At 32.8% G+C, this 25,974-nt stretch overlaps 1 protein-coding gene across 1 annotated transcript; it reads left to right on the top strand.

Annotated features, from left to right (window-relative positions):
• Nucleotides 1-314: 314 nt before the first annotated feature.
• Nucleotides 315-19,146, top strand: LOC130662642 (apoptotic protease-activating factor 1-like). The gene is made up of 21 exons (XM_057461541.1): nucleotides 315-502; nucleotides 6,783-7,050; nucleotides 7,267-8,153; nucleotides 8,522-8,688; nucleotides 8,821-9,046; nucleotides 9,156-9,346; nucleotides 9,792-9,927; nucleotides 10,146-10,271; nucleotides 10,928-11,053; nucleotides 11,170-11,295; nucleotides 11,624-11,746; nucleotides 12,084-12,206; nucleotides 12,359-12,484; nucleotides 13,115-13,234; nucleotides 14,542-14,661; nucleotides 15,685-15,804; nucleotides 15,897-16,022; nucleotides 16,286-16,411; nucleotides 17,231-17,356; nucleotides 17,459-17,578; nucleotides 17,988-19,146. The coding sequence occupies exons 1-21, from the start codon at nucleotides 440-442 to the stop codon at nucleotides 18,162-18,164; spliced, it is 3,723 nt and encodes a 1,240-aa protein (XP_057317524.1). The 5' UTR covers nucleotides 315-439; the 3' UTR covers nucleotides 18,165-19,146.
• The last annotated feature ends 6,828 nt before the right edge of the window (nucleotides 19,147-25,974 follow it).

Below are 25,974 nucleotides of genomic sequence, written 5' to 3'. Positions count from 1 at the left end.
ATAGTGTGCAACCTTTTGCACACCCACGGATTCGCTTGGTTTACATATATTAATTTATTGGTAGTACCCCAACAACTTTACCTTATCTTCATGATAACCTGGAATAAAATTATTTTTTATATAAAATTTGTGATAGTTTGGCTGATCTTCCCTGATTCCAATGTCTACCAATAATACTGGGTCAGATTTCACGAAACTGTTTATGGTAATAGAAACCGCCTTGTGCAACAACGTTTTTTGTAAAGTTTGATCAATATTTTGATTACCCGCATTGAGTGAATTAAATCAATATCGGTGCATTATTACAATGACTAAAAAAGACAAGACAAGACTAGTCACAGAACCGCTAGCCCAGCTAAAGGCACGCTTTTACTTATTTTTTTAGTCCTAAGTAGTGTGAGATGTTACTATCGAGAAAATTTTTTGCATCAAAGAAGAAATGAATGAACAGCAACGTTTTTCGTTGATAACAAATAAAAAGGAAATAACACAAGACTTGCTTGTAGGTCTAAATATTTATATTTTTATTTATGCCGTCCATGTTACGTATTTAAGCTTATGCTTTTTGTGATAAAACCCTTTTTAATCATAAAATAATCAATATACATATTATTTTCAAATTTTACTACTTTTCTACTATGCATATTTTCGGCTATATGTAAATAATTCCTTACTTAATTACGTAATTTAAATACGTAATGTTTTAAATTAACATTAATATTAAGAACATTTTAATATTGATAGCAAAGAACACGCTTTTAAAATGACAGCTTATTTTTAAAAAATTGACTATTTCCAAGGGAGGCCAGAAGCGTTTATGTTTGATCGCAAGGCCAAGAAAGCAAATGGTATGCAACCAAAACAAATATTTCTTTTTTTAAATATTGACTTTCGTTTTTTTTATACCAACATGAATGAGTGTGTGTACTTTGTTTAAAAACAAACTTAAACATTGTGTCTCATAGAAGGTGGTATTACTTTTGTCAGGTATTAAATCCTGATGAGGAAATAACGGTAATATGCAAAGATAATGATTCAGCCACAGGTATATACAATTACACATAGCAAAAGAAACAAAAGTTTTTTCAGAACTCTTTTCGTAAAAATACTGCTTGAAGAAGAATGAAGATAAAAAATTTAAAAAGGTTTTTTGTCAGTTTTTTTTGCCTGTTAATGTTTTTTTATTATGAAAATACTATTTTTACAAGTTCCCATTAAATTTGAGCGAATAATTGCCTTCAGAAGTTGTGCCAGAGCTGGCCAAAACGAGTGTTGATGCAGACATTCTTAAATTACGAGAAGACAACATTGAAACAGACAGTGTAAGCCAAACCCAATCGATACCAGACCTAGTCCAACGACAGAACTAGACCAAATAAAAAAAGCCATGGAAATGGACTCATATCTAGCCAATATCAAATTATAGTATGAATTAAAATGCAAAGACTTTTAGTCTGATCTACGGTACAGTCTGAATGTAATCTACCGTGGGCGCGAAACTCGCATGAATAGATACATAGAACAATAGCTTTTTTTTAAAGAAAATAATTGCCTTGCTGATAAACAACGATCCCACGCAATTGTTGAATTTCCACGCCCGAAAGCGTAGGAAATTCTTTAAAACCGTCGTTTTTTTCTTTTGGAGCATTTTTTGAGAAAAAATCGACCCTGGGATTTCACGTTGGTCCATCACAGATGTAAACTTCGTACCCAAGCTCCTTAACTACTGGGAAGTCTAGTATTGACGCTTCGGGCCAAAATTGGTATTTGTTTTCGACAAAATTTGGCACAGTTAACAAAAAAAGTATGCTGAACATAATGGTGGCATAATAATTTTGAGTTTTGTCACCTAAATGTCATTTTAGGCCAAAATTGGTCCAAAAATTAGAACTACTTTATTTTCAACAAAATTTGGAACAGGTAACAAATAAAGTATGCTAAACATGATGGTGACATCAAAATTTTGATTTCTTGTTACCTAAATGTCATTTTAGGCCAAAATTGGTCAAAAAATTAAAACTACTTTATTTTCGGCTAAATCTGGCACGGTTAACAAATAAAGTATGCTGAAAATGATGATGGTACAAAAGTTTGATTTTTTGTCACCTAAATGTCATTTCAGGCCAAAATTTATCCAAAAATTAAAACTGCTTTATTTTCGACAAAAATTGACACAGTTAATAAAAAAAGTATGCTGAAAATGATGGTTACATCAAAATTTTGATTTTTTGTCAACTAATGACCTTTAAGACCATAAACGTCTCAATCGCAAGACTTTCAACCATGAATGATAGGCTGTATTTTTTGTTAGCAATTTTTTTTAAAATGTGAGTTTATTATGACACGTTTCGTTTTGTTTGCGTTTGTTGTAAGATATAATGTCACTGATGGGCTTTATCTTCAGAGGTTCATGCACCAAGCCCCTTCGAATGTTTGGCACAATAACACAACGAATTAGCAGGTTTTCATCAAATATTTTAATAGCGCGCAGAAATTCTTAGAGCCCCCATGGCTTCTTGTTTGTTTTTTAAATCGCATTTTAAAAGTTTAAAAACGAAAAGCGGCAATAGAAATGTGTTTTTAAATCGCATTTTAAAAGTTTAAAAACGAAAGCGGCGATAGGAATGTTTTTTAAGATCAGGTTTTAAAAGTTTTTTTAACGAAAACTGGCGATAGAAATGTTTTTTAAGATTCCATTTTAAAAGTTTAAAAACAAAAAGCAGCGATAGAAATGTTTTTTAAGATCGCATTTTAAAAGTTTATAAACGAAAAGCCGCGATAGAAATGTTTTTTTAAATCGCGTTTTAAAAGTTTAAAAAAGAAGAACGGCGATAGAAATGTTTTTTTTACATTACATTTTAAAAATTTGGAAACAAAAAGCAGCGATAGAAATGTTTTTATTTTTTTCAATAAAAAAGTATGCGGAAGGATTATTTTACGTTGTTTGTTAAGAAGGAAATGTTTTCATCGAGAAATGTAGATATTGTATTTATTTCAGAATATAACCATTTGTTTTACAAAAATAAACCGCAGTTGTATTCTTTTAATAAAAAAATATGCGAGTCATTTAATAGTTGTGAACAATGCTTCTCATATGTTTTTTAAATTAAACTCACTGGAATCTTTTTAAGTAATTAAATCAACAATACATTCTCGCGCAATGTAGTATTATAATCTTCGCGAAAGATTTATATTATTTAATTACTTCACGCTAGTACTTAAGGGAATAGCTTATCAATACATTTACACAATGCACCTGGCTATTACAAGAAATATAATTGCTTGATATTTCTTTGCAAGTGCATTGTCTTTTAACACGCAAATATAAACTCGCGAAACCCTTAAGGGATTTAATTATAACAAAAGTCAAACGACTGCCGTCCTCCACGCAAAGGTATGATATTAGGGTGTACGCGGTAGATTACATTCATACTGTACTGTAGTGAAGCTTTGCCCAGAACCAAGAGAAGTAATGGTCAGTCTTTATACAGAGGAAAACTTTGGTCCGATAAGGCTCACAGACTTCCAAGTGGACATTCCAACAAAAGATTGATTTTACTAGAGAAATGGTATTTTATTATTATATTTTGTTAGTTTATTTTATTAGTATATTTTATTAGTATATTTTAAATATTTTGTACATTATCAACTATAAATAAAGCAATCTACAGTACTGGAATTAGGACACTTAACATTTTGAGCGTGTATCATGTGCGACACGAACGATCTGCGATCATATCGTGACCATTGCGATAGAAAAAATGTTAATAATGCTATAGCGATGGATCACGCTGGATCGTGAATAACATTAAAAATATTAAACAATAGATGTGTATATATAGCTAATCTTGTGTCTTTGTTTTTGTTTTTTTACATTTAAAAATTCTTTTGCACCTTCTATTTTTATTAGAAATTGGATTTTTGAAATACGGTGAATCCAACTTATTTACTTGTTCTATGCGCGAAGTAGATAGTAGTTTACGGTCTGTCGGTCGGCCAATTCAATCTTCTTATCTGGATAACATCTTTAATTCTACGGATACTTAGCCTGCTTCTTAGCTCATTTGAACTCTTTCTGTCTCTCAGACTGGCGTTACACATCCACCTAACCATTCTCATATCATTTCTTTCTAAACGGTCAAGATCTTCCTCTTGGCAAAAAAAATCATGTTAATCAATTTACCTTTATAATGTCTATGCAATAAAGTTTGAATGCACATCCTTTAGCAGGTCTACAATTACTGATGACAGAAAATGGCAAAATTTGCTATTCCTTATATATGACATCATGATTTATGCAACACAATTAAATGTGAAATTCTTTAAATTTTAATATCTTGAAAACAAAAAGAGCTGTTTAAAAAATTTAAAAAAGACTTGTTAACCAACTTTTTGAGCTCTATAATATACGTCCCACATCATTTTACACCTCGACCGAATCAAGAGGAAGATAAAAGAGGTCAAGCAAGATTACAGGAAATCTGTAAAAAGCTGTGATACAAGAAAGAAGATATGATACCATTAAGGTTGTTTGTGATAATAAGGATGCTCTAAAAACATTATGGGGTGGATCACTTTCATGTTGGGTTTTTGTTTAACCTGGAAAAATGTTTTTTTCTGTAACTACCTAAAAGCAACAAAAATTATTACCTTGTTTTTGCCCTTTGATAACTCGCCAAGCCACTGTTTCAGCTCAATGTAGCATTTTTTATTAAAGCCATATTTTACAATTACTAAAATAATTTCTTGGATGCTGTTTTCCTGTTGTTTTAACCATCTATGGTGATCTTTTTTTGCTAGCTTTTGATTATTTTTAAACGATCTATGGAAATTTTTTCGCTTTTTACAATTCCGCTTTGATGGTTTTAAACAATCTAGGGCAAACTTTTCGCTTTTTGCAATCTGCTTTTGACTGTTTTTAAACAATTTATGGGATGTTTTTGCTTTCCAAAAGTTGTTGCAATTTTATCCCCTGAACTTCTTCTTTTTTGCATCAGTTTTTCTTTGTGAACATAGTTTTAATGCTGTTAGAAGTCCTTTGTCTAACTTTGGTTGCACAAATTAGATTTCACTAAAATCAATAAGACCTCAATTAGCTTGGATCAATTCATGCTATGCATAAAAAAAAGCAAAATTGCCGTTGATTGTATTTTGTAGTCCTAACAGTGTACTTTAGATGTGAGAATTTTATTTCAGTTTATAAGTAAAGCAAAGGAGAATAATTGGGCAGAGTTTGGTGAAAATGCTAGGTCGGAGAGAAAGATATTTTCTCAAACTTACGTGATGTACCTAATATAAATTCACCCTTGTGGACTATGATGGTCCCTATAGCTCACTTCTCCTCCAATTTAAAAACACTTTTCCTTTAAGATCCAAACAGTTTTTTCTGTATTCTCAATTCTCTTCTACATTTTGACACTTCTCTTCTGGACTTAACACTTCTCTTGCCTAAACTTTCTCTTCACAACTAAATTTAAAATCTGGTCTGTAATTTTACAAACATGGTCTGTATATTTTTTTCACTTTTTGCAAGAAGTATACTTCGCTAACATGTGCCCAATTTACGAACAGCTTATTGTAGCAGGTCTTGAAGCATGTGCATGGATAAAATGATATCACAAATCAATTCGGATTAATAGTAATTAATTTGAGCTTATTGAAGCAGGTCCCAAAGCATGTGCATGAATAGAATAATATCACAAATCAATTCAGATCAGTAGTAAATAATTTGATTTATCACTAGACAATAAATGGCAAAATAAATGGCTACCTAAAGTCCTCAAAATCATGGTAGTGTCAACCAAGCAAATCACATGCTTTTTCTTATTTTAATAAATGTGCTTTATAACAATATCAGGCTAGGATTTTAGGTTGAAAACAACAGTTCTTTTGTTTAGAACAATAGAAAATAAGAACACTGACCAGCCGGGTTAGAGTTTAGTCTTATATATAAAGAAGTGTGTATGAAAATAAAGAAATGCCTCAAACGGAACACCACAATAATTTTTATCTAAAGTATTTGTAGTGGTTCACTACGCAAAAATTTTTGGAGAGTTATTGATTACTTGATCTTTTTCATGGCTGGGATCTCGTATGTCATTCCTTGTCCCCAGGGATTTTGCGCCGTCATGTATTAATTTCGAAAAGGCAAGAACGCCTGGGGATGAGGGTTTCATTTATTTAAAAACTTGAGTTATCAAAATCCAGCTCAATCAATATTCTTGACCAGAATTGGGTCTGGGAATTTTTTGAGTTCATGGTAGAGAAGTGCTTCTAATGGAAGAGAAGATTACGGAGGAAAGAGGAGAAGTGTTTTTATTAGGAAGAAAAGTGTTTTTATTAAGAAGAGATAAGGGCGATTGTAGTGGACTACACCCTAAGCTTTTCTCCTAGTAGCCTTCTTCATCTATATTATAATACCTGTATACGTATGTCTACCACACGTTAAAAAAAGCTACTCTTTATAAGCTCTATCTAGCTTATTATAAACCTAATAGTGCCCCACCTCTGTCATATGTACACTGCCAGCACATAAAGCACCACACTCCTGTTATTTCCCCAGTCATTAATCCTTTTCCTGTGCTATGTTGGGCTCAATTATAGCAAACATTATTTAAGGAATGCAAGTAGCATATGCTGAACTTTGTGTAGCTCCATATGGTGTAAAAATAAGGACACCATGTTTTTTTCATATAAAACCTTTACAAAATCTCTCATATGAAATTTAAATATTGGTATATATATCTTATTAAACTAATCATCAATGATTACTGAAATTTCAGGTTGGTGATGTGTTTTCGTACTTGCAAAGTAAACTTGCAATAACCTTGGAAGATGTAGAGCTAGTCAAGTCAGAGCCGACATCTAAAAAAAAATCTGAAGCTCTTATATCCATACTGTTATCAAAGAACAGAAACGTTTTTAAGCATTTTTATGATGCTTTAAAATACAGTGAGTACCACCATCTTGCGGAATTACTTGAAAGTGCTTTGGGTGACAATTATGTGGATGTTAGTGATGACAGCAACAGTGAAGAGGACTTACCTGACAGTGAGTAAATTAACTTATTTGTTTGGTCTTAGAAAATTATATTTGTAATGATGTGCAGCTCAGATTTCTGATGCAGAAATAAATGTTTAAATATTTTGTGACTGCTAATACCAAAAGTTTGATTGTGTATAGCTAGTGTCAAAGATAAAGGATGGATGGTAGTTCTTATCAAAACTCGTTAAAATAGCAGTACTAATGACAAATTCTTAATTTTAGTTGAAACAATATTACGAGATGGAGGTGTTCCGCAAATGCCACCAGTTTTTGTTAAGCGTCCAACTTGCTTACAAGAAGCACAAAATGCATTGTACCAATTAAGAGATGTAGATGGCTGGGTGGTATTTCATGGCATGGGTGGCAGTGGAAAGACAGTCCTAACTGCAGATGTATTACATGATGAAGAACTAGTACATACTTGTTTTCCTGGTGGAATATTCTGGCTTACTATAGGTCAAGTAGATGAAGCAAAGTTGCTTATGAAAATGCAAAATCTATGCTCTTGGTTAGACCCAGATAAAGATTACACTATATCGAGAAATTTAGAAGAATCTCGCGACCGGTTGCGTATTTTATTTGCTCATGAGCATCCTCGTAGTTTGCTTGTGTTAGATGACCTGTGGTCAGAAACTGATGCAAAATATTTTGATGTGAGAGTACGAACTTTAGTAACTACAAGGTACTTATCTGTTGCAAGCAAAATTAATGGACTTGTTATAAAAGTTTCTATCTCAGAAAGTTTGAATACTCTTCAGAGTCAACAAATTTTAGCTAATTGGACAAATCTTGAATTAAATCAACTGCCTCCTGAGGCTAATCTGATTATTTCTGAATGCAAAGGATCACCATTAGCTATTTCAATGATTGGTGCTTTGTTAAAAGGACATGGCAATCGCTGGGATTATTATCTTAAACAATTAGAACACCAAAAAACAAGTAAAGTCAAAAGTAAACTAGCGTATCAGTATCATTCATTATATGATGCACTCATGGTTAGCTTTGATCATTTGACAGAAGAATTGAAGAAATTCTATTCAATGTTTGCAGTTTTCTCAGAGAACATTTTAATTTCAATCAGTGTATTAGCAGTGTACTGGGATTTAGATGTAAGTATATACTTAAGTCATTTTAAACAGAGTTAAAAAATGTTCTTTTTGTTAAAGATGACCTGATGAACTTATGCAACCTACATTTGGAATTTCATTTAAACATAGTAAAGGATGCAATCGATACTTTGTTTTTTTGCAAAAAAAATATATTTCAAAAATAATATCTGGTTTCGGCATTACACACTTATCATATTGACAACCAAAATCATTTTTCACACTTAGGGAGAATTTTATCCAATCAAATCACATCGATATATATAACTGACAAAGTCCTAAATGTGTCACTTGATGGTGAACAAAATTTATACAGTATTATATGTATTAGGTCCTTTATATGTATTAGGTCCTTAGATCTTCTCTTTTAGGATGTCGAAGTAGAAGATATATTGGATGAACTGTTTGAAAGATCTCTTTTACGTTTTGATTCAAGTTCTGGCAAATATAGTATTCATGATATTCAGTTAAGTTTTTTAAAAGAAAAAACAGAACGAGATAAAAAGCTTAAAGGGTATCATGCTTTACTAGTAGATAGGTAAAAGACTTTGTAATAAATAATGCCTATTACCTAAAATTGTTGAATAGTGCTAATTCACACTAGCCCACCTTAACATTTAAATGGGCAAAGCTTACTATTTAATTTAAATTAAAAATTTACATGTTTTAGGTTTTCTTCAGCCTGTAATGGTAGTTTTCATATATTGAAAGATGATGGATATATACATTGGTATTTGATTTCTCACTTGATAAACGCTGGGAATTTATCTCTTGCTATTAAACTGCTGAATAATTTTTCCTGGATTGAAGTCTCTATTTCTGTAACTGGTCCTGCCTATCTGATTAGTTCATTTGGTCAAGTCATAAAAGAAATTAAAAATGATATTGAAGCGAAGGTAGGAAAGCCTTGTAATGTCATTTTAGGCTAATTAGTTTTGACTGTTACTTAAATAGGAGTTCATTTAATTTTCTTTCACCAATGCAAACTAAATGTTTTCTTTCTAGAGAGGTTTATGCGATATCTCTCAACTGATCAGTATGCAGTCGCATGTTTTATCCTCAACAGCGAAGACTGATTTTACTCAGTTAGCTCTCAGTCAACCCACATCCTCATTTATTTACCAGTTAGCTTTAAATAATGCTACCCAAAGCTTAAGAAACCAAACTTCTAACACAAAAGTGTATTATACCTGGCTGTAAGTTTCTTTATTCTTTTGAAATCATCATGTTCCTTTTAGAATTTTTTGATGTGAGAAATTTTGTCAGAGAGTTATCGCTAATTACCAAATTGATCCAAAGAAAAGATTTCGCAAAGATTATTTTTTTGATTTGTTGCAATTAGAAAATTTTAAAGGGATTTTAATTTTTTAAATTAAAATCAACTACATATAGCACAAAACCATTTATAATTCATTTTTAATCAAATAAAAATATCATCTTTTTCTCTCAGGAAAATGAGTTGTTCTTGCTAACTTTAATTTCTGATTCTCGTATGAGGTTAGCTTTGCTATTTAAATAAAATTTTTTGAAGAGATTATTGTAAAAACATCCTCTATGATCAATTTCTTATTATTTATCCCAACAGATATTGTCATTCTGTGCTAAAAAGGACTGTTTAAAAATAATGCATAATACCTTTAGTAATCGACCCAATCAGTTAGAAGCTGGATACCTCCTGACATCTCAACTCCATAAAGGGCCTGTTAATGCTTGTCAATTTTCACATAAATTTGGTAGTTCTGTAGTGGTAACTTGTGGAAGTGATAAACGTATTAAGGTATGTGGAAACTAATTCTAAGAAAAATAAAAAAATTGTTAGGACAGTAGTGACGTTGCAATCATCAACATGACTTTGTTTTTTATAATTGTTTACCATGAAGAGAAATGTAAGAGGTGCATACCAAAACTTCTATTTCTTGTGTGCTTAAATTTTTAAAGTTAAATATTGAGTTTTAAAGTGTTTATTTTCGTCAGTATTTTTTTTTTTTTTACTAGATTTGGAACAGTATAACAGGAAAGGAGATTTTGACACTGGAGGGCCATGAAGATGTCGTTAATTTTTGTGAGTTTACACCAAGCGATGAGAAAATCATCTCTTGTGCTGCTGATAATACAATCAAGGTATTGGTTATTTTTTGTCTATCAAAGTGTCTACCTTTGAAATATTAGCTAAATTTTCGGACAGATTCGAGCCCATGCTCTTCAAACTCCTTGTAGTTTAAATAAACTTTAAAGGCTGTGATTGTCACCATGTTTGTTCCAATTAATTAATATTGACCCTCTTATTTTTGGGGTTGCTTTTAGATTTTTCATATTGTTTTAAATATTTAAAGGTTTGCCATTTTGCAAAAGTTAAATGCACTGAACAAAATATAAAAAAGTTTAACAAGGTAAAAATAACCGTCTGGATTTGTTATTTTGAGTGACTAAAATAGAAAAAATGCAAAAATGACACAATCAGTCAAAAATTGGTCAAGAAAAGTAAATTATAGTTTAGAGTATACTCAAGTTTGAAATTTCTGAGTAAAACATTGTGCACAGTCAAGCCATGAATCTCATTTGAATTTCATCTAAAATACTATTATTTGCAATTATACCCTAAAACACCTCTTATTTGATATTGAAGTTCATTTTGATCTTTTTTGTAATTTAAAAAAACAACAGCAAGTTTTAAGGATAAAATTTGTTGTTTTTGTTTTTACTAAAGTAACTATTTTTTATAACCTGCAGCAAGCTGTGGTAGCCGCGTGTGCTAAAACATTGTTTTTAATTTTAAGGTGTGGTCGGTTGCTTCTGGTAAGGAACTGTTGTGTTTACAAGGCCACAAAGATGATATTTTGTGTTGCAAGTGTTCAAACAATGAAAAATACATCGTCTCAGCATCAATTGATACAACGGTAAAAGTAAGTTTACCCTATCGGGGTTTTTTAAACTTTTTGAAATAATCCCATTTAATTCCAGTTTTTTATTGCACGTCCTTCCAAGGATGCAATGGTTAGTGGAAATTTTTTTTCCATAGGTATGGGACATAGCTACTGGTCATTTACGTAGCACATTACAAGACCATACTGATGTTGTAAACTGGTGTTGTTTTTCACCTAATGATAAATATATTGCATCTTCATCAAACGATTCAACTTTAAAGGTATGTATTTTTATGTACCATAAAGCTTGTCATTTGCAAAATAACGTTCAATGATTAACTAATGGAAAAATATAAAACAGGGAAATATTTTGCTTCTTTCAGTTCTTGTAAGTTGAAAAATCTAATTGTTAGCAAAAATGTCTCTGTATCTTAACTTTTTTATAGCCTGACTGGCTGGCTGATTTAGATTTTTGGCTGTCCAAAATAGCCTTTAAAATGCTAAATTGCCAGTAAAACTTGGTTTAAAACAATTTTTTTCTTGCATATGTATGCAAATATTGTTTTAGTTGTATCTTCTTGTTCACATCTACAAGTTATTTTTTCATAGATTTGGGATGCTGAAACAAGTGCTTTACTCTTCACATGTGGTGGCGATAAAGATTTTATACCGTTTTGTTTATTTTCACCGGATAGCAAAAGTGTTTTTTCTGCAAGTCAACAATTTGTTCAGGTGAGTTTGGACAAGTGTTGTGTGGCCAATCCTCCTCGAAGCTTCTCAAAACTCCTTAAAATCCCTAAGTCCCATTTCATTCCTAAATGGTCCCCTGAGGTTTTTACAAATTTCGTGCAATCTTTTTTAATTTACCTTATATGGCAATTAAAGAAACTTAATCCTGTTACACTGCAAAGTTCTTTCCATCTCTTCAAATTTTGAGAATCTGTGGTTGTGTGGCTTCCCACCTTTGCCAATATCTACAATACTAGTATTTGAGTTATTCAAATCATATAAGTTTTGTTTTAAAAGTGTGAACAATTAAATTAATCATAAACGAAGTTATCTTTCTTAGAAATACTCTGTAACTGATGGATCTCTGATGTGGAGTGTGACCACACCTTGTGATGTTCTCTCCATGGCCTATTCTCCTGATTATAAATACTTAGCCTTGGCTCACAGTGATATGGTAGCACGTGTAAGTAGAACAATAATTTATTTCTGCTTACATTTTGTACGAGTAAGAAAACTTTTCGTAATATAAAAACCTGAAACTGAATAAAAACTTCATCTTGGTCAGATTTCAATTTTATTAACAGGTCATAAAGCACAAACAATGTTTTTTTTTAGTTATACGATGTGCAAAATGAGGTATTCGTTCAAACGTATGCTGGTCATAGTAGTTGGTTAAATGATGTCAGTTTTTGCAGTGATGGTCAAAGCATCGCCACTGCATCTGCGGACGGAGTTTGCAAAGTATATATCTAGTTTGTGTAATTTGTAATTTCGGCAGGAATTATTTTTCTCGAAATTGACTAAAACTCGCAAAATTAGCAAAAATTAATTCCCTTAACATATTTTTTTAACAGATTCAGCGTAATACTCAACTTAGAAAATAAATTGGATATACGGAGTGTTTAGTTATATATCCATATTACATGAACGTGTCTGCTGGACCTTCAAACCCTTAAAAACCTTGGTGACTTATATTGGTAGCTTGGAAATCTTGAATAATGATCATTTTCTAAAGAAAAACCCTGAAAACCTTGAAATATGAATCTTTGCAAAAACTTCTGTCTAGTTATGACAGATTTATTGTCTTCGACAGAAAAATTGCTTCGTAGCAAGATGCTGTGTCTGCACTTTAAAAAATTAACCTTTCTTCGGGTTTAGTGCTGCGATTTTAGGTCTTTTTTGCATTTAGGCACCGAAGTATTTTTTCTTGTTTCTGCGTGCTTTGGTACCTTATAATTTCGCAAAATTATAGTTAAAAAACATTTACCCACAACTTGTCGAAACAACACCCTGGTGGCATTTACGTGTAACAAATAGCTGAAATCTTAAGCAAGTAAGAATAGCGATGTGTCTTGTTGTTTTTTAAATTAGATATGGGAAGTGAAACCAGGTACATATACCACAGAGAAGTTGCGTAAAATATTTGACGTCAGCTTTTCTGATGAAGAATCACCGACCATCGTGGCTGCTACAAATAAAAATCAAGTCAAAGTAAGAACGAATTTCAAAATTTTGTAGTAAATTGTTGAGCTTTCAGAAATTTTACTAATTTGAAAATCTATCTATACAACAGTTGTTTTACCCATGATAGAAGATTCCGTATAGTTTTGTGACCTCCTGTAAACCTCCACATTTTCACTTGAAGATGATTTTCATACTAACTAATGGAATAGGTATTTGCAGACCAGATATACATAAACTAACCTTTATTAGCGCATGTGTAATAGCTAAAAATTGAATGTTGTATTTTACAGCGTAAGTTCTCCTTAACAATATGTCGTAATAAAGAAAATGATTCAATTTCTAAAAGCTACTTTCTAATGGTCGCGTTTATTTTTATACAAATTTAACAAAAAATAATGACATTAGCCTAACTGTCAAACATAGGACATTTTTTCGGCTTTTAACACACTGTATCTCATTAAGTAAGTTTGACATAGAATAGTTCTATCCAGTGAAAAAGTATTTTGTTTTGTTGGACATTCACGAATTTTTTTCCCAAAATAGCTGCGCGCAGCTTATTCCTGGTAACCTACAGATTAAATAACTTGATGACGGGCGAACATGTGTACTTTCTATTGATTAACCATTAGTATGTATGTAAGGCGAGTAACTACAAGACAGATGCGGCTACCTTTACATCTTTTAAAAACGGTTACAAGCCGTTGCGTCGAAATTTCTATTCTCCTGTCTCAAAGAATCAATTTTTAAAATCATAAACTGATTTATTTCTCCATAAAAGCTAAATAATGAGAAATTTTGTAGATTTTTTTAAAGAATTAAAGAAGTTGTTACAAAAATATTGACGAGGTTGTTCGACCTTAATATTTTAGTTTTTGAGGTTGTTTTTTTCTAAAGAAGTTACATGTGAACCGAGAAACTAAGTTAAATATTCGAGTTACCAAAAAGTGCAAGTTATCAAGTATGATTTTATGGTTTACAAAAATATTTGTTTATTTATTTATTTATTTATTTATTTATTTATTTATTTATTTATTTATTTATTTATTTATTTATTTATTTATTTATTTATTTATTTATTTATTTATTTATTTATTTATTTATTTATTTATTCAAAAACAAACGCCACCACCCTTTATCAACGCCCTCCTCTACCAAAGATACCTAAAAAGAAAAAATACGGTATACTCACACAACTCCTTTTGTACGCCTCTTACTTCACATTGTTACGGCATGGAACATGAGGGTATTTTAAGAAATAAACCACTCATATATACCACTGAAATGTGATATCCATTTTGGCAAGGTACTGGGTGTGATAACATTTTATATTTTAGTTATTTCAAGCGAGCTCAGTGCTATCAGAAAGTGAGAAATTCGACGTCAAAATATCCGTGTGTATATTTTCTAAAGATACAACGTCAGCTGCGATTGGATTTTGCAACGGTGACATCGCGGTAAGAAATGTCTTCTACTCTGCAAGCATTTAAAAACATTTGTTTAGGGTTTGTTTAATTTACGTGTTGTAAGTTTTAACCCAGGGCGTAGGGCCTAAAAACGCTCAACATTTAGTCGGCGGAAAGTGATGTTTTTCTCTCGCTAATTTCTTCCACCCGTCTTCTGCATTCACATTACAAAAACATTTTGTTCTAAGAATTATTAATTTTTGTTGACTTCTCTCAATGTGACTTTTTGTTGTGCGGCACAATTTCTCTTTACGATTTCTATATCTTCCTGTATATCTCCGCTATAAATATTGAGAGTCTACTGAAGCTGTTCATTTCTACTGTGGATGCAGAAAATAGAATTGTTAGTACATGTATGAACTAGTGTACAAATAATCTATAGCACACCTCATCGAAACCTTGTTATAAAGGATTAATCTCTATATCACCCGTGTTTGGTTTGTCTGCGCAAAATGTTACCACAGTAACGATAGCTGTCTCTGCGCTACGGACACACGAAATGCGATTAGTAAAGGACGATCGAACCCGTGAATTTATAAACGGGCTAACGACTAGTCCGGTATAAAGTGTCTGTTTCATGGAGTTTTTTTAAAAGTTTGACCGATATTTTATCTGTTTTTTGAAAAAAGTGTAACATGACGTCTACTGTAACGTCGTCTACTGCTACATGTCGTCTACTGTAACATGACGTCTACTGTAACATAACGTCTACTGTTACATGACGTCTACTGTAACATGACGTATACTGTAACATGACGTCTACTGTAACATAACGTCTACTGTTACATAACGTCTACTGTTACATGACGTCTACCGTAACATGACGTCTACTGTAACATAACGTCTACTGTTACATGACGTCTACTGTAACATGACGTATACTGTAACATGACGTCTACTGTAACATAACGTCTACTGTTACATGTCGTCTACTGTAAAAGGTTAGGTTGTCTGCTATGAGGAGGTTTCACTGCAGGTTGGATAGTGTATAAAACCCAAACATACCTTCTTTAGATTTTAGAATGTTCAACAATGCAAATGAAGCTGCACTTAAAAGAACATCGAGGCAAAATCACAAGTTTGTGTTACGGAGACAAAATCTTGCTTTCTGCATCTGAAGATTGCACATGTGCTGTGAGATTCTGTTTCTTAGTTTTTTATTTATGATTTGAATTTGAGATTCTGCTACAGTTAGTTAAGCATAAATACTGTGTTGTTCTTTGCAGGTATGGAGTTTAGTAAATGGAGAAGCCATTTGCATGTTTCGCACGCACAAAGAAATTGTAACAAAATGTTTGCTTTTCGATCAGGATAAAAAGGCTGTTTCGTCATCCTTTGATGGTTCAATGTTGGTGCGTTTTTTATTTTTGTTTCTGTAAAGGTTAATTTGTCGTGGTGTTTCAGAAGCAATATTTTCTTTTTGTTTACGGACTGTAAAAAAAGTGCCCTTACGATGCTTGTTTTTTTCCCTTAATACAGTGCTGCTATATTCTTTCCTCCAAGCTATAACTAAGTGTGTGTAACCACAGATTAATGCTTTTTGTAGTACATGATGGCTTCCTTACTTAATTTAGAATGCATTTTTCATACATAGCTCTAACGTATTTGCTTTTAGGTATGGGACACTGAGACAGGTGATATTTTGTTTACCTGCAACCATGACGATAACGCCGTGATGTCTTGTACAATCTCGCATGATGAAAAAATTCTGATTTCTTGTTCAGCAGATTCAACTTGTAAGGTAAAATACTATTACTATTTTTTTGAAAAAGTTCACACACCGTTCTAGCATACCTATCAAAGCTGGCAATATATGTTGTATCTGAAATCCTCATGGAAATAATCCCACAAAAAAAATTGGAAAAATGACTAAAGCAACATTTACATAAAATCAGATAATTAGCCTCCCTATTATGACATCTTATTTTCCAGACTATTATTTTCTCTCTTTAAATACAAAAAAAATTTAAATGACGTTCTAACTACTCTTCTTCCGTTGCTGCTGAAAAATTTCAGTCCTACTTGGAAAATATATAAGTTTAGTCCTCTTAAATCAGTGAATATTGAGGATTGCGGCTGCTTTTCTTTCCACAAACAGTAACTATATTATATAGTATATTAACAGAAATTGGTTTAACATCGTAAATTGGTTGTATCTTGCCCAACTTTGTGGTCAAAAATAGCTTCGTGTAAGCTAACAACACTATATGCAATGTACACCGGGGTGAAAACTCGAACTTGCAGCCCATTGGTTACAAGCCGCATGCGCTACCACTACACCATTTCCACTTAAAAATTACAAACCGAAAACATTATGTTACCGACGGAAAGTTTTCTCGGTGGTATTCAACGTTTCATTTTTTTTTTTTTAAATTGACTTTGTTTTACTCAGACGTTTACCGCAGTTGGTCATGGAAAGCAAAAAGTAACAAATATTACTCCTTCGTTAGATCACAGAAGCTATTAGAAAGATATAAGTGTATATGTAAGGTGATCGTGCGTGCATATGAAATGCCCAATAAAAAACGTTGATTGGGTTTATAAGATCTTTATATTTCAGTTATGGCGTTCTCATGACGGTTCACACATTCTTACGGCTGACGATCACAATGACGTCATTCGTTGCGTGGAGTTTTCCAACGACTGCACCATGTTTGCTACCGGCTCCGACGACGGCAGTGTGAATGTAAGCTAGAAACCAAGTATTATCTGAAATTTAATTCACAATGAGGCCACTAAAGAGGTATATGTATTGTAATTTTTTGCTAGCATTTTTATTTCTGTGTAGGTATGGAGAACAACAAATGGGGAGCTAATATGTGAATGTGTGTCACATGACATGTGGGTTGTCAGTGTCAAATTCAACCACACCAATGACATGATCATAACTGTTAGCAACGACTTAAAAGTAAGTCAAACAGGAGTTTTTATCACTTTGTAATTTTTCCACCCAACCTTGCGTGTGTTTCATGACCTGTGAAGTTTAAAGTAGAATAAAGGTTGTCGAAACATCTAACGTTATTTTCTGTAATGTCGTACGGCATATGACGTAGTAGAGTGTGCACGGGTTTTTAATAAACAGCAACTTCCAAGCAACAGGAGGTTGAATTTTTAAAGAACAGTACGCAACAAGCCAGGCTTAAATAAATCCCTTAAAAATTAAAACACGTTAACTTTCTTGAAAATAACAGGGTTTGTTTGATGGCCAAGTCATGCGCAAATAATAATTTATCTTTCTTCCTCCTGTTTTGACCACGTTATCGTCACTGTTGTATAGAGCCACTGCCTGTGACGTGATGTTTTATTCTTTTTTCTAGTGGTTTGATTTAAAGGGCAATCTACTTCAAACATACAAAATTATGGGAAGTTACTTACGCTCACTGAGTTGCACAGCAAACTTTGAGATTTGTGTAACTATTGACAACTTGGGTTATTTATATATTCTGAAGCAACTGAAAGCAGCTGGAGAAGAAGAAGAGGAAGAAGGTAGCTGAGAAGCGCAGTGAAAGAGGTTGTTTCAACGCCGTTTATATTTTACTATTACCGATTGGTTCAATATCACTGTGTAGTTTATGTCGCTTTTAATCGTCGTCGTAGCAGTTTTTGTTGTTGTTTTTTGTCTTCGTTATTGGCGTCGTCGTTTTTTATTGCCGTTGTTTTTGTCGCACTTGTTGATTTCGTCGCCGTCGTTGTTATTGTCGTCGTCGTAGTTATTGTCGTCGTCGTTGTTTTCGTCATTTTTTTTCATCGTCGTTGTTGTTATCGTTATTTTCGTTGTTGCTGTTTTTATTGTTTTGGGTGTCATAAAAATTGCGTAGCATTAAAGAAGTGGTGGGTAAAGGTCGGGTTTTTTTTAACGCAAAAATGGTTGAGCAACAGTTGTACCATAATAACTGTTATAACTTCAATGAAAACATGTTGTGCAACACAAGAGATGTTGCATAACAAATGTTCCACAAAAACTTTTTGCTTGACAAGACTTACAAAAAAAGCTAGTTGGCGTTACTAGGCGTTGCTACCTTGAGAGGATTATTAATGCTGGATTTTTTTTGCGAAATTTATTTTTGTGATTCAATAGCAAAATATATGATGTTTTTAGGACTTTATTTTTACAAATAGGATTCCCTAAAGTATCTTTGCGGGATCTAATTCTACGAAGTTGATATCAGATAAGCACTTTGCGGCTGATTGTTTTGCAAATGGGCGTTTATCAGGAGACCGCCAGGGCTAAGGAAAATTTAATCCTGCAAGATTTAATACAACAGTAATTTGTCCTCTTTGCATAGGTGGTAGAAATTCAGCGAGTTCAGAATTATGTAATATTTGGATGTCCCGTTGTCGTCGACGTTGGTATTTTTGTCGAAATTTTTGTTGTCGTCTTTACAGTGTGCGTATGATATGGAACATTCAGGTTATTTATTTTTTATGAAACTGTATAATATCATTTTTTAACCAAAAAAATTACAATTTAGTTCATTTAACTGTTTCATTTCCAATTTGTCCGCATCAAGCTTATGATTCCCCCAACCCCCTTCCTTGTTTATTGTTATTTGGATTGTGGTCATTGCTCAAACGCTTAAAGCGAAGTTGATCGTAATCCAACCAAATAATTTTAAGAACGTTCTGACCTGATCATTATAAATATAATATTTAACTAATCGAGACAAATGTTATCTGTAAGACGAGTGGTTTGTTTTAAATTTTAAATTTTTATGGCTCATGGCACGTTTCCTACCAAGCTTCACATTTCAAAAGAAATTTCGGGACGCTTTGTAGACATATTTGAATGGCTCTCAAGAGCATTGCATACAACTCGAAAAGATAAAAGCTTTTGTTGATCGACAAGACACACGCAAGCTTAATTAGAACTGGTCCACTGTGGAAATTTTTTTTTTCGATGGAAATTTTTGTCCCCAGGGTATTTTAGTCCTGTTTCTCAAACAAATGAAACCGGACAAATGAAGCAGTTTTCTTAACATTACTTTAGATGATTTGTGAGATTTGTGAGTGCTTATTATTGGCAAATTATTGGCAAGTTTTTGTTTAATTCGTTTTTTTTTATTTCCCGAAAAATTAAGGTCAAGAAAACCCAATTTGACCAACGTTTTAATCGAATAAAGTATTTTCATGGATTTTTTTTTGAATAAACTTGCTTTTTAACGTTATCCTGACTTTGAAAACAACTGTTATTCGTCCGTTAGTAACCTGCATAACAGGTTGTTCTAGAGTAGCGCTATATAAAGGAAAACATGGATAAGAGGCAGATAAGCTTAAAATGGCAGTCTGACATGAGCAATTCAATTCGAAACAACTCTATTTTTTGTGAACTTTCAAGTTTCTCACTACTTCCTTTTGATGTCAGCATTCCATGAAGCTTTAGTAAAATTATTAATTTAAATCGAAATATTGGGAAAAACAAACTAAAAACCAAAAATAAACAAACAAATAGCAAACAAAGGAGAAACTTGAGTAAAAAAGTTCCAGCAGATTTTTTTTAATTTTGTGCAAGTTTCAACTTAAAAGGTCATCTGGGATTATGTCATTAACAAAAGCCGGATGATACCTTTTTGTAGCCAGAGGAGGATCCAAAAAGATTTCCCAGAGTATGTTAAGATCATAATTTAGGCCAAACATTCTTAATCCGGCTCAAATGTTTGTTTTGTGTGATCCAGTTGGTGCCGTGTGTGTTCCTATGATTGATAGGAGCGAGCTAGTTACCAGGTCTTTTTAAAGCTTTTTCTATTATTTAGACTTGAAAAAAATTCTTTTTGTCTAAGATGGACACTTTGTTCTGAAAGTCGTGATGTTATATAAAGCATAGGGAAAAGAGGGGTAAGCACCATGGCAAGTGTCATGCGAATGGGAAATCGTCATCAGTATTTTGTTTGACACCTCTCCTTCAAGTAAACAGTCTTTTCACATTTTTTTATTTTTTAGTTTGTTAACTTTTTGTAGATACCATTCGTCTCGATAATGTAAATATGGTGTACGTGTACCTAGCAAGCGTTAGGTGCGGTCAAAACATCAAACAAGTACTTGTGTTCAGTTCAGTGAACACACTTGAAGAAAGAAACCACAAATGTTTTTTGACTGACACTTCAAAGAAAAATGTCAAACCGTTACACTGTTATAACTGAAAGTTACTTCACCAACCAGCAGTGACGTAACGATTCAAAACATACGTAATAGGTAGCTACTTTTAGGATGTTTTATACGAAGAAGAGTATATGGAAGATGTACAGAAGAGGGTGTTCGACCAGGATACAGTACTCATTCCAAATTTTGAAATAAATAAGGCAAACAACTCTTGCTTTGCTTAACCTCCTACTCATTAGAAATTTATCAGTTTAAAATGTTTGGAATAAATGAGGCATAAACAACTGTTGCTTCACTTACCCCTAACAAAACCAGAGGATGGAAAAAATAGAAAAACAGTATTGAGATTTCACGCATTTTCGACCCCCTTTTTAGAATTAAAATCTATAGGTTTGTTTAAAAATAAAACTGAAAAAAATAAAAACAGAGTCTTTCCAACAAAAATAAGTCCTGTGCATGCTAAAGAAAATTATCCAAAACTATATCACCTTAATAGGAATTTTCTATTCCTAACAATGTTGCAAGAAAATGCATTGGTTTGTGTCGCTACCTTAATCTAAAACGAACAAGCCATCCAACCTCGCCACGATAGTATGTTAGTTTAACTTTTTTAAGTCAAATAAAAATATTGACCAGAGGATGATAGTCCTGTCAACAAGATGACATATTTACTTGGTCCTTCTTAATTTTCAAGCCCAGCTCGTCATTAACTAGCCTCGTTTTAAATCATTGAGGAAATTTGAATCAAATATCGAAAATTTTAAACAAAAATGAATGAACCATCCATTAGAGTGATTTTTGGATTAGCACCTCTTACGGGATAATCACAAAATTTTGTCAACGGATATATTTTACGCGTGTGTTATGAAATGTGTTCTTCCGCAAAACTGCAGGAGTGCTTTGTGACGTAGAAGATGCTAAGTCAGACAACTGGAATAAAAGATGGTACCACAAAGTAATTTATTCTAAATCCTTAATAACATAGACTTGGAATAAAAACAAATTCAAAATAAATATAAATTCTTTTTATGTTAAACTACTGTAACCCGTAGGAAGCAAGATCGTTTCTGTGGAGGCTGGGGTGACAAGTTTTAGTGTCTCTTTAAAAGTTACCATGGTTAGCCCCTAGGGTTAGAAAAAATGCAAATTATGTGTCATAAAATCTTATTGTTGTAATCGTTAATAATAATTGGTTGCTACGAGCCTAGACTGCTACTGCAACTTGTTTCAAAACCAGTGTGGGTGTCTTTCTTTTATAAGGAGCACGCATCTTCACATGTGGATATTCTTCCACATATAGCATCAATTGACTACAATTTTGCAACCGTAGTAGCGCTGCTTCAACATGCAGGCCAGGTAATAGCGTCTAAACGCATTTGTCTTGTGTTTTAACATGCGTCCTTTGCGGAGGAGGCCGCATCATGACTAGTGAAAACCTCAAACTTTTAAAAAGGGGTCATATTGACGACAGCAAAAATTTGCGTATGATTCATACTAAGGGGCGTTTATAACTACTAATCTTTGAAATATCTCGCCTTAACCCACGAATAGGGGAATAAAATTAGGATTCCAAACATAAGGAACTCACGAATAATCACTACTGGATGCTATGTCATGTGATTTACTAACTCGTAACGAATTCTCGTAGAAATAAAAACTGTAGCTTTGAACAGTCGAAAAAGTTTCACTTTGTCAAATACACATATACACATATTTATAAGCAACATGAGATAATAGGTCCTATTAATAACTAATAACTCGAAATATTAAATAAATTTAAAAACTGAAAAGATACTGCTTGTGAAAAACCTCTACGTATTGGTCTGGATTTGGGTAAAAAGTCGCAAAAAAAAAAAAAAAAAAAAAAAGAATTAAAAAATTAACATAATTTTTCTTTCTTTCATAACAACTATGAAATTGATGGATCGGTTTCTTACGCTTATACCCCATTAATCTCCTCTCCTCCCAAAAAATTCAACATTTTTGATTTGCAATAATTTTTACCGCCCTATTCCCAAAAACGCCCTAATTATTTTTTATTTTCGCATACTTTTTTGCGCTTTGGGTTGTGGGTGGTAGAAATAAATTCCTAGTAAGCTTATTTCAAGATACGTTCAGACGAAACATTTTGACAAAGAAATTTTTAATTTTTTGAAAATCTTAAAAATTAACGAGTAAATAACGCGTGTGAAAATAAAAAATTCGCTTAAATAAGCTCCTCGTGGATAACGCCTCGCTCTTTCTTCTTGATTCATAAAAAATGGAGAATACCATGAGTTTCTCTTACTGTTCTGACTAAAATATAGTGTATTAAATAAAATGTATTTAATACAAATAGCTACTTTTGCATAGAATATAATTTAAAATTCCTCGTCCTTGAACAGACAAAAAGAAGTTTAAATAATATAATAAACGCCCAGGGCGTTTATCAAGCTTCACAATATAGGCATGTATAACGCAGGGCGTTTATCAAGCTTCACAATATAGGCATGTATAACTCAAAAATCTTGGTATTCAATTAGGATTATGGGAAGCAATCGTTTGCAATACTGATATTTCGCGGGAAAACCAAATGACAACAAAGTGAAAAAGCAATGTCAATTTTGATGGACAGTGTAACACTGATGTACCAGTGTTATTGTTGGCCTTCCCAAACAAACGTTATCATGAAATAAAAAAGTAAGACACTATATACAATCAATCTATTATTTGTTTTCTTCTGAAAAAACAAGAGAAACCAAAAAGGCTTTCTTTACCACATCTCCCAGTATTTTGTATCTGGGCATGCGCATTAGAATTTTTATTCTAGCCACGATGACTGGATTTTGGTAGCTTTAGAAGTTAGTCAGCTTCTGAAAGTTTGCAGACGGGGAATCTTTTAAACAACCATTGTAAATTCGTAAAACACTGCCATCTTTAACGTACTTGAAATTATGCATATCAAGCGTCAACGTTTGAACGTTGAACGCTGCAGTCATTAACGTAACGTAATTAAAAGGCGCTTTAAAAGAGACGATGTTTTAAAGAGGCTATGTTAAGAGGCGATGTTTTAAAAGTTATACACCGCGGATGTTTACCTTTTTCCTTCATGCCTTAAAAATGGAGCGGGTTTATGAAGGTATTGTTTCTAGGGATAAAGTCTCCTCCTCTTGCATGAAGAAACGGTACAGATTTCTAATCGTCTTTCCAAAGTTTCAAGTAGCATTGCCGACTATAAGTCAACATTTAGTCTTGGCATATATACATTCGTCAGTCATAAAAGATGACAGGTTAAATGACTGTGTCAATATTTAGATTAAAACACTTGTCTTTGATAATAATTTTTATGTATCTTATGCTTAAATCTCTGAGACATGTAATTCGCAGTACAATACTGTGTAAACAGCATGGCGTCTTCGCAGCTTTGCAGTGCTCGAAAAGATTGACATTTTCATCTAGATGGGAGAATAGATCTTCTGCAAACAGATAAAATCCGCTCACGCTAAATTTGTATGCCTCACAACAAACAGAATTCAATCACACTTTCTTAAAAATTGCGTGTTTTCCATTGGTCCATTCTTTAGAATTTAAACGAAATTTAAACGAAGTTTCTTTTTTCACTCAAAATCTTCTTCGTCATTCATCTTTTCATTTTCTTTTAACTTGTCAATCACCCATTAATACATTCAACTTTCCCAACTGAAGCTCTATTTATTAAATTATCATTCAAAGTTCCCTCTATGTATGACTATATATACATAAATCCACAAAACACGAAGACGTTTGTTCTCTTCACGACCTTTTTCCAAAAAAACCTTAAAATATCTTTCTCACCCTTTTATATATGTTTCAATTCACAATGAACAGTTTTCAACGCGTTAATGACGTGAATGAAAAAACTTTCGTAACGGTGAACGCAGGTAGAATTATCCGCACTTCACTGCTACTCTCTCTGTACTAACAATATTATGAAACGCATAAACAGACGTCTATTCAACCTTTAGACAGTTTGTTCGTTATAATTCCCACAGACAGAAGTTATGGTGATAACTTATGCTTTGAATCAGGACATCTTTTTTAAAGACGCTGTAACTATGACTCCTCATTACATGGAAGAAGTGCATATTTTTTGTGATTAAAGTTTGGAAATTATGCAGTTTCTGCGCATGCGTTAATTTTTTTTTAACCATGATGTGTTATACGAAGAGTTAAAGGTTTAGTTGTAGGTATATTTTTACCCATTTTTATTCCTTTTTATTTTTGTTGAAAACAAGGGCAAAGTGGAAACTCATTTTTACCCAACTTCGTTTTCAGGGCACTGTCCAGATAGCTGCTACACTGTAGGCTAAAGGAGGTGGCCTTTAAAATAAACTTTAAGTATGTCATAAGAGAAAATGCGATTAATTTAAGGACACGATCTTCTGTGTATCCCGGATAAGCTCTCGACCATGTAAAATATGTCAAAAGACAACATGATGCAATGTTGTTAAAAATAGCTAACTGTGTGATGACATTGCTTAAGAATGTTGACGCTAAAATGGTCAATGGTCATGCAATAGTTTCAACTAACACAATGAAGATGTTGGGTTGGCAGCGTGAGGGTTTTTTAAGAAAAATACTCAATTTATTTTGTTTTTGTATCAAGTGACGTCACATTCACACGGTTGGCGGATTTTTTAGACGACAAGCCAAGGAAAAAAACCTCCTTAGGGATAATGCAATTTGAGTTTTTCCAAGAGATGTTGCTGTTGTTACTTTGTCATACAACCAGTTCGTGACCATAATGCAACGGTTCAACACATACTGAATACAATAAGTTTAGTATTTCATGATAAAATGTCCCTCGAAGATTTAGGGTGAGTTACGTTTCCGGAAGTGTAACTCACTTCGGCTCACAATTTATTTCTGCTTGTTTTCGATACCTGTAACGTAAGAACTTTTTATCTTAGCTACCAACACCGTCGTAAGTTTCACTTCGGATAAGTGTAAGCGACCCCTAAATTTTCGATGAATGTTTTATAGTGAAATACTAGACGTATTACCTTTGGTATGTTAGAAAACGTTGCTTTTTGTTTACAAAAATGTAATTTCCATCGCAGCGCTTCTTGGCTACTATTAGCTACATTTCACAGGAGAGTGTTTATCTTAAGGATTCCTATAACGAGAATGTGTGGTTTAATGAGAGTATACGTTTATTGAATGCAATATTTGAAAATCGCTTTTATCGCA

This window comes from Hydractinia symbiolongicarpus, chromosome 10 (genome assembly GCF_029227915.1).
Source record: "Hydractinia symbiolongicarpus strain clone_291-10 chromosome 10, HSymV2.1, whole genome shotgun sequence".
Classification (NCBI taxonomy): Eukaryota; Metazoa; Cnidaria; class Hydrozoa; order Anthoathecata; family Hydractiniidae; genus Hydractinia; species Hydractinia symbiolongicarpus.
This window is presented reverse-complemented; position numbering and strand designations above follow the sequence as displayed.

Coding starts and splice junctions, on each gene's coding strand:
- LOC130662642 (XM_057461541.1), top strand. CDS start 440: ATGAATGAACAGCAACGTTTTTCGTTGATAACAAATAAAAAGGAAATA. Junction 13,235..14,541: donor CAAATAAAAATCAAGTCAAA/GTAAGAACGAAT, acceptor TTTATATTTTAG/TTATTTCAAGCGAGCTCAGT. Junction 15,805..15,896: donor CTGAAGATTGCACATGTGCT/GTGAGATTCTGT, acceptor TGTTCTTTGCAG/GTATGGAGTTTAGTAAATGG.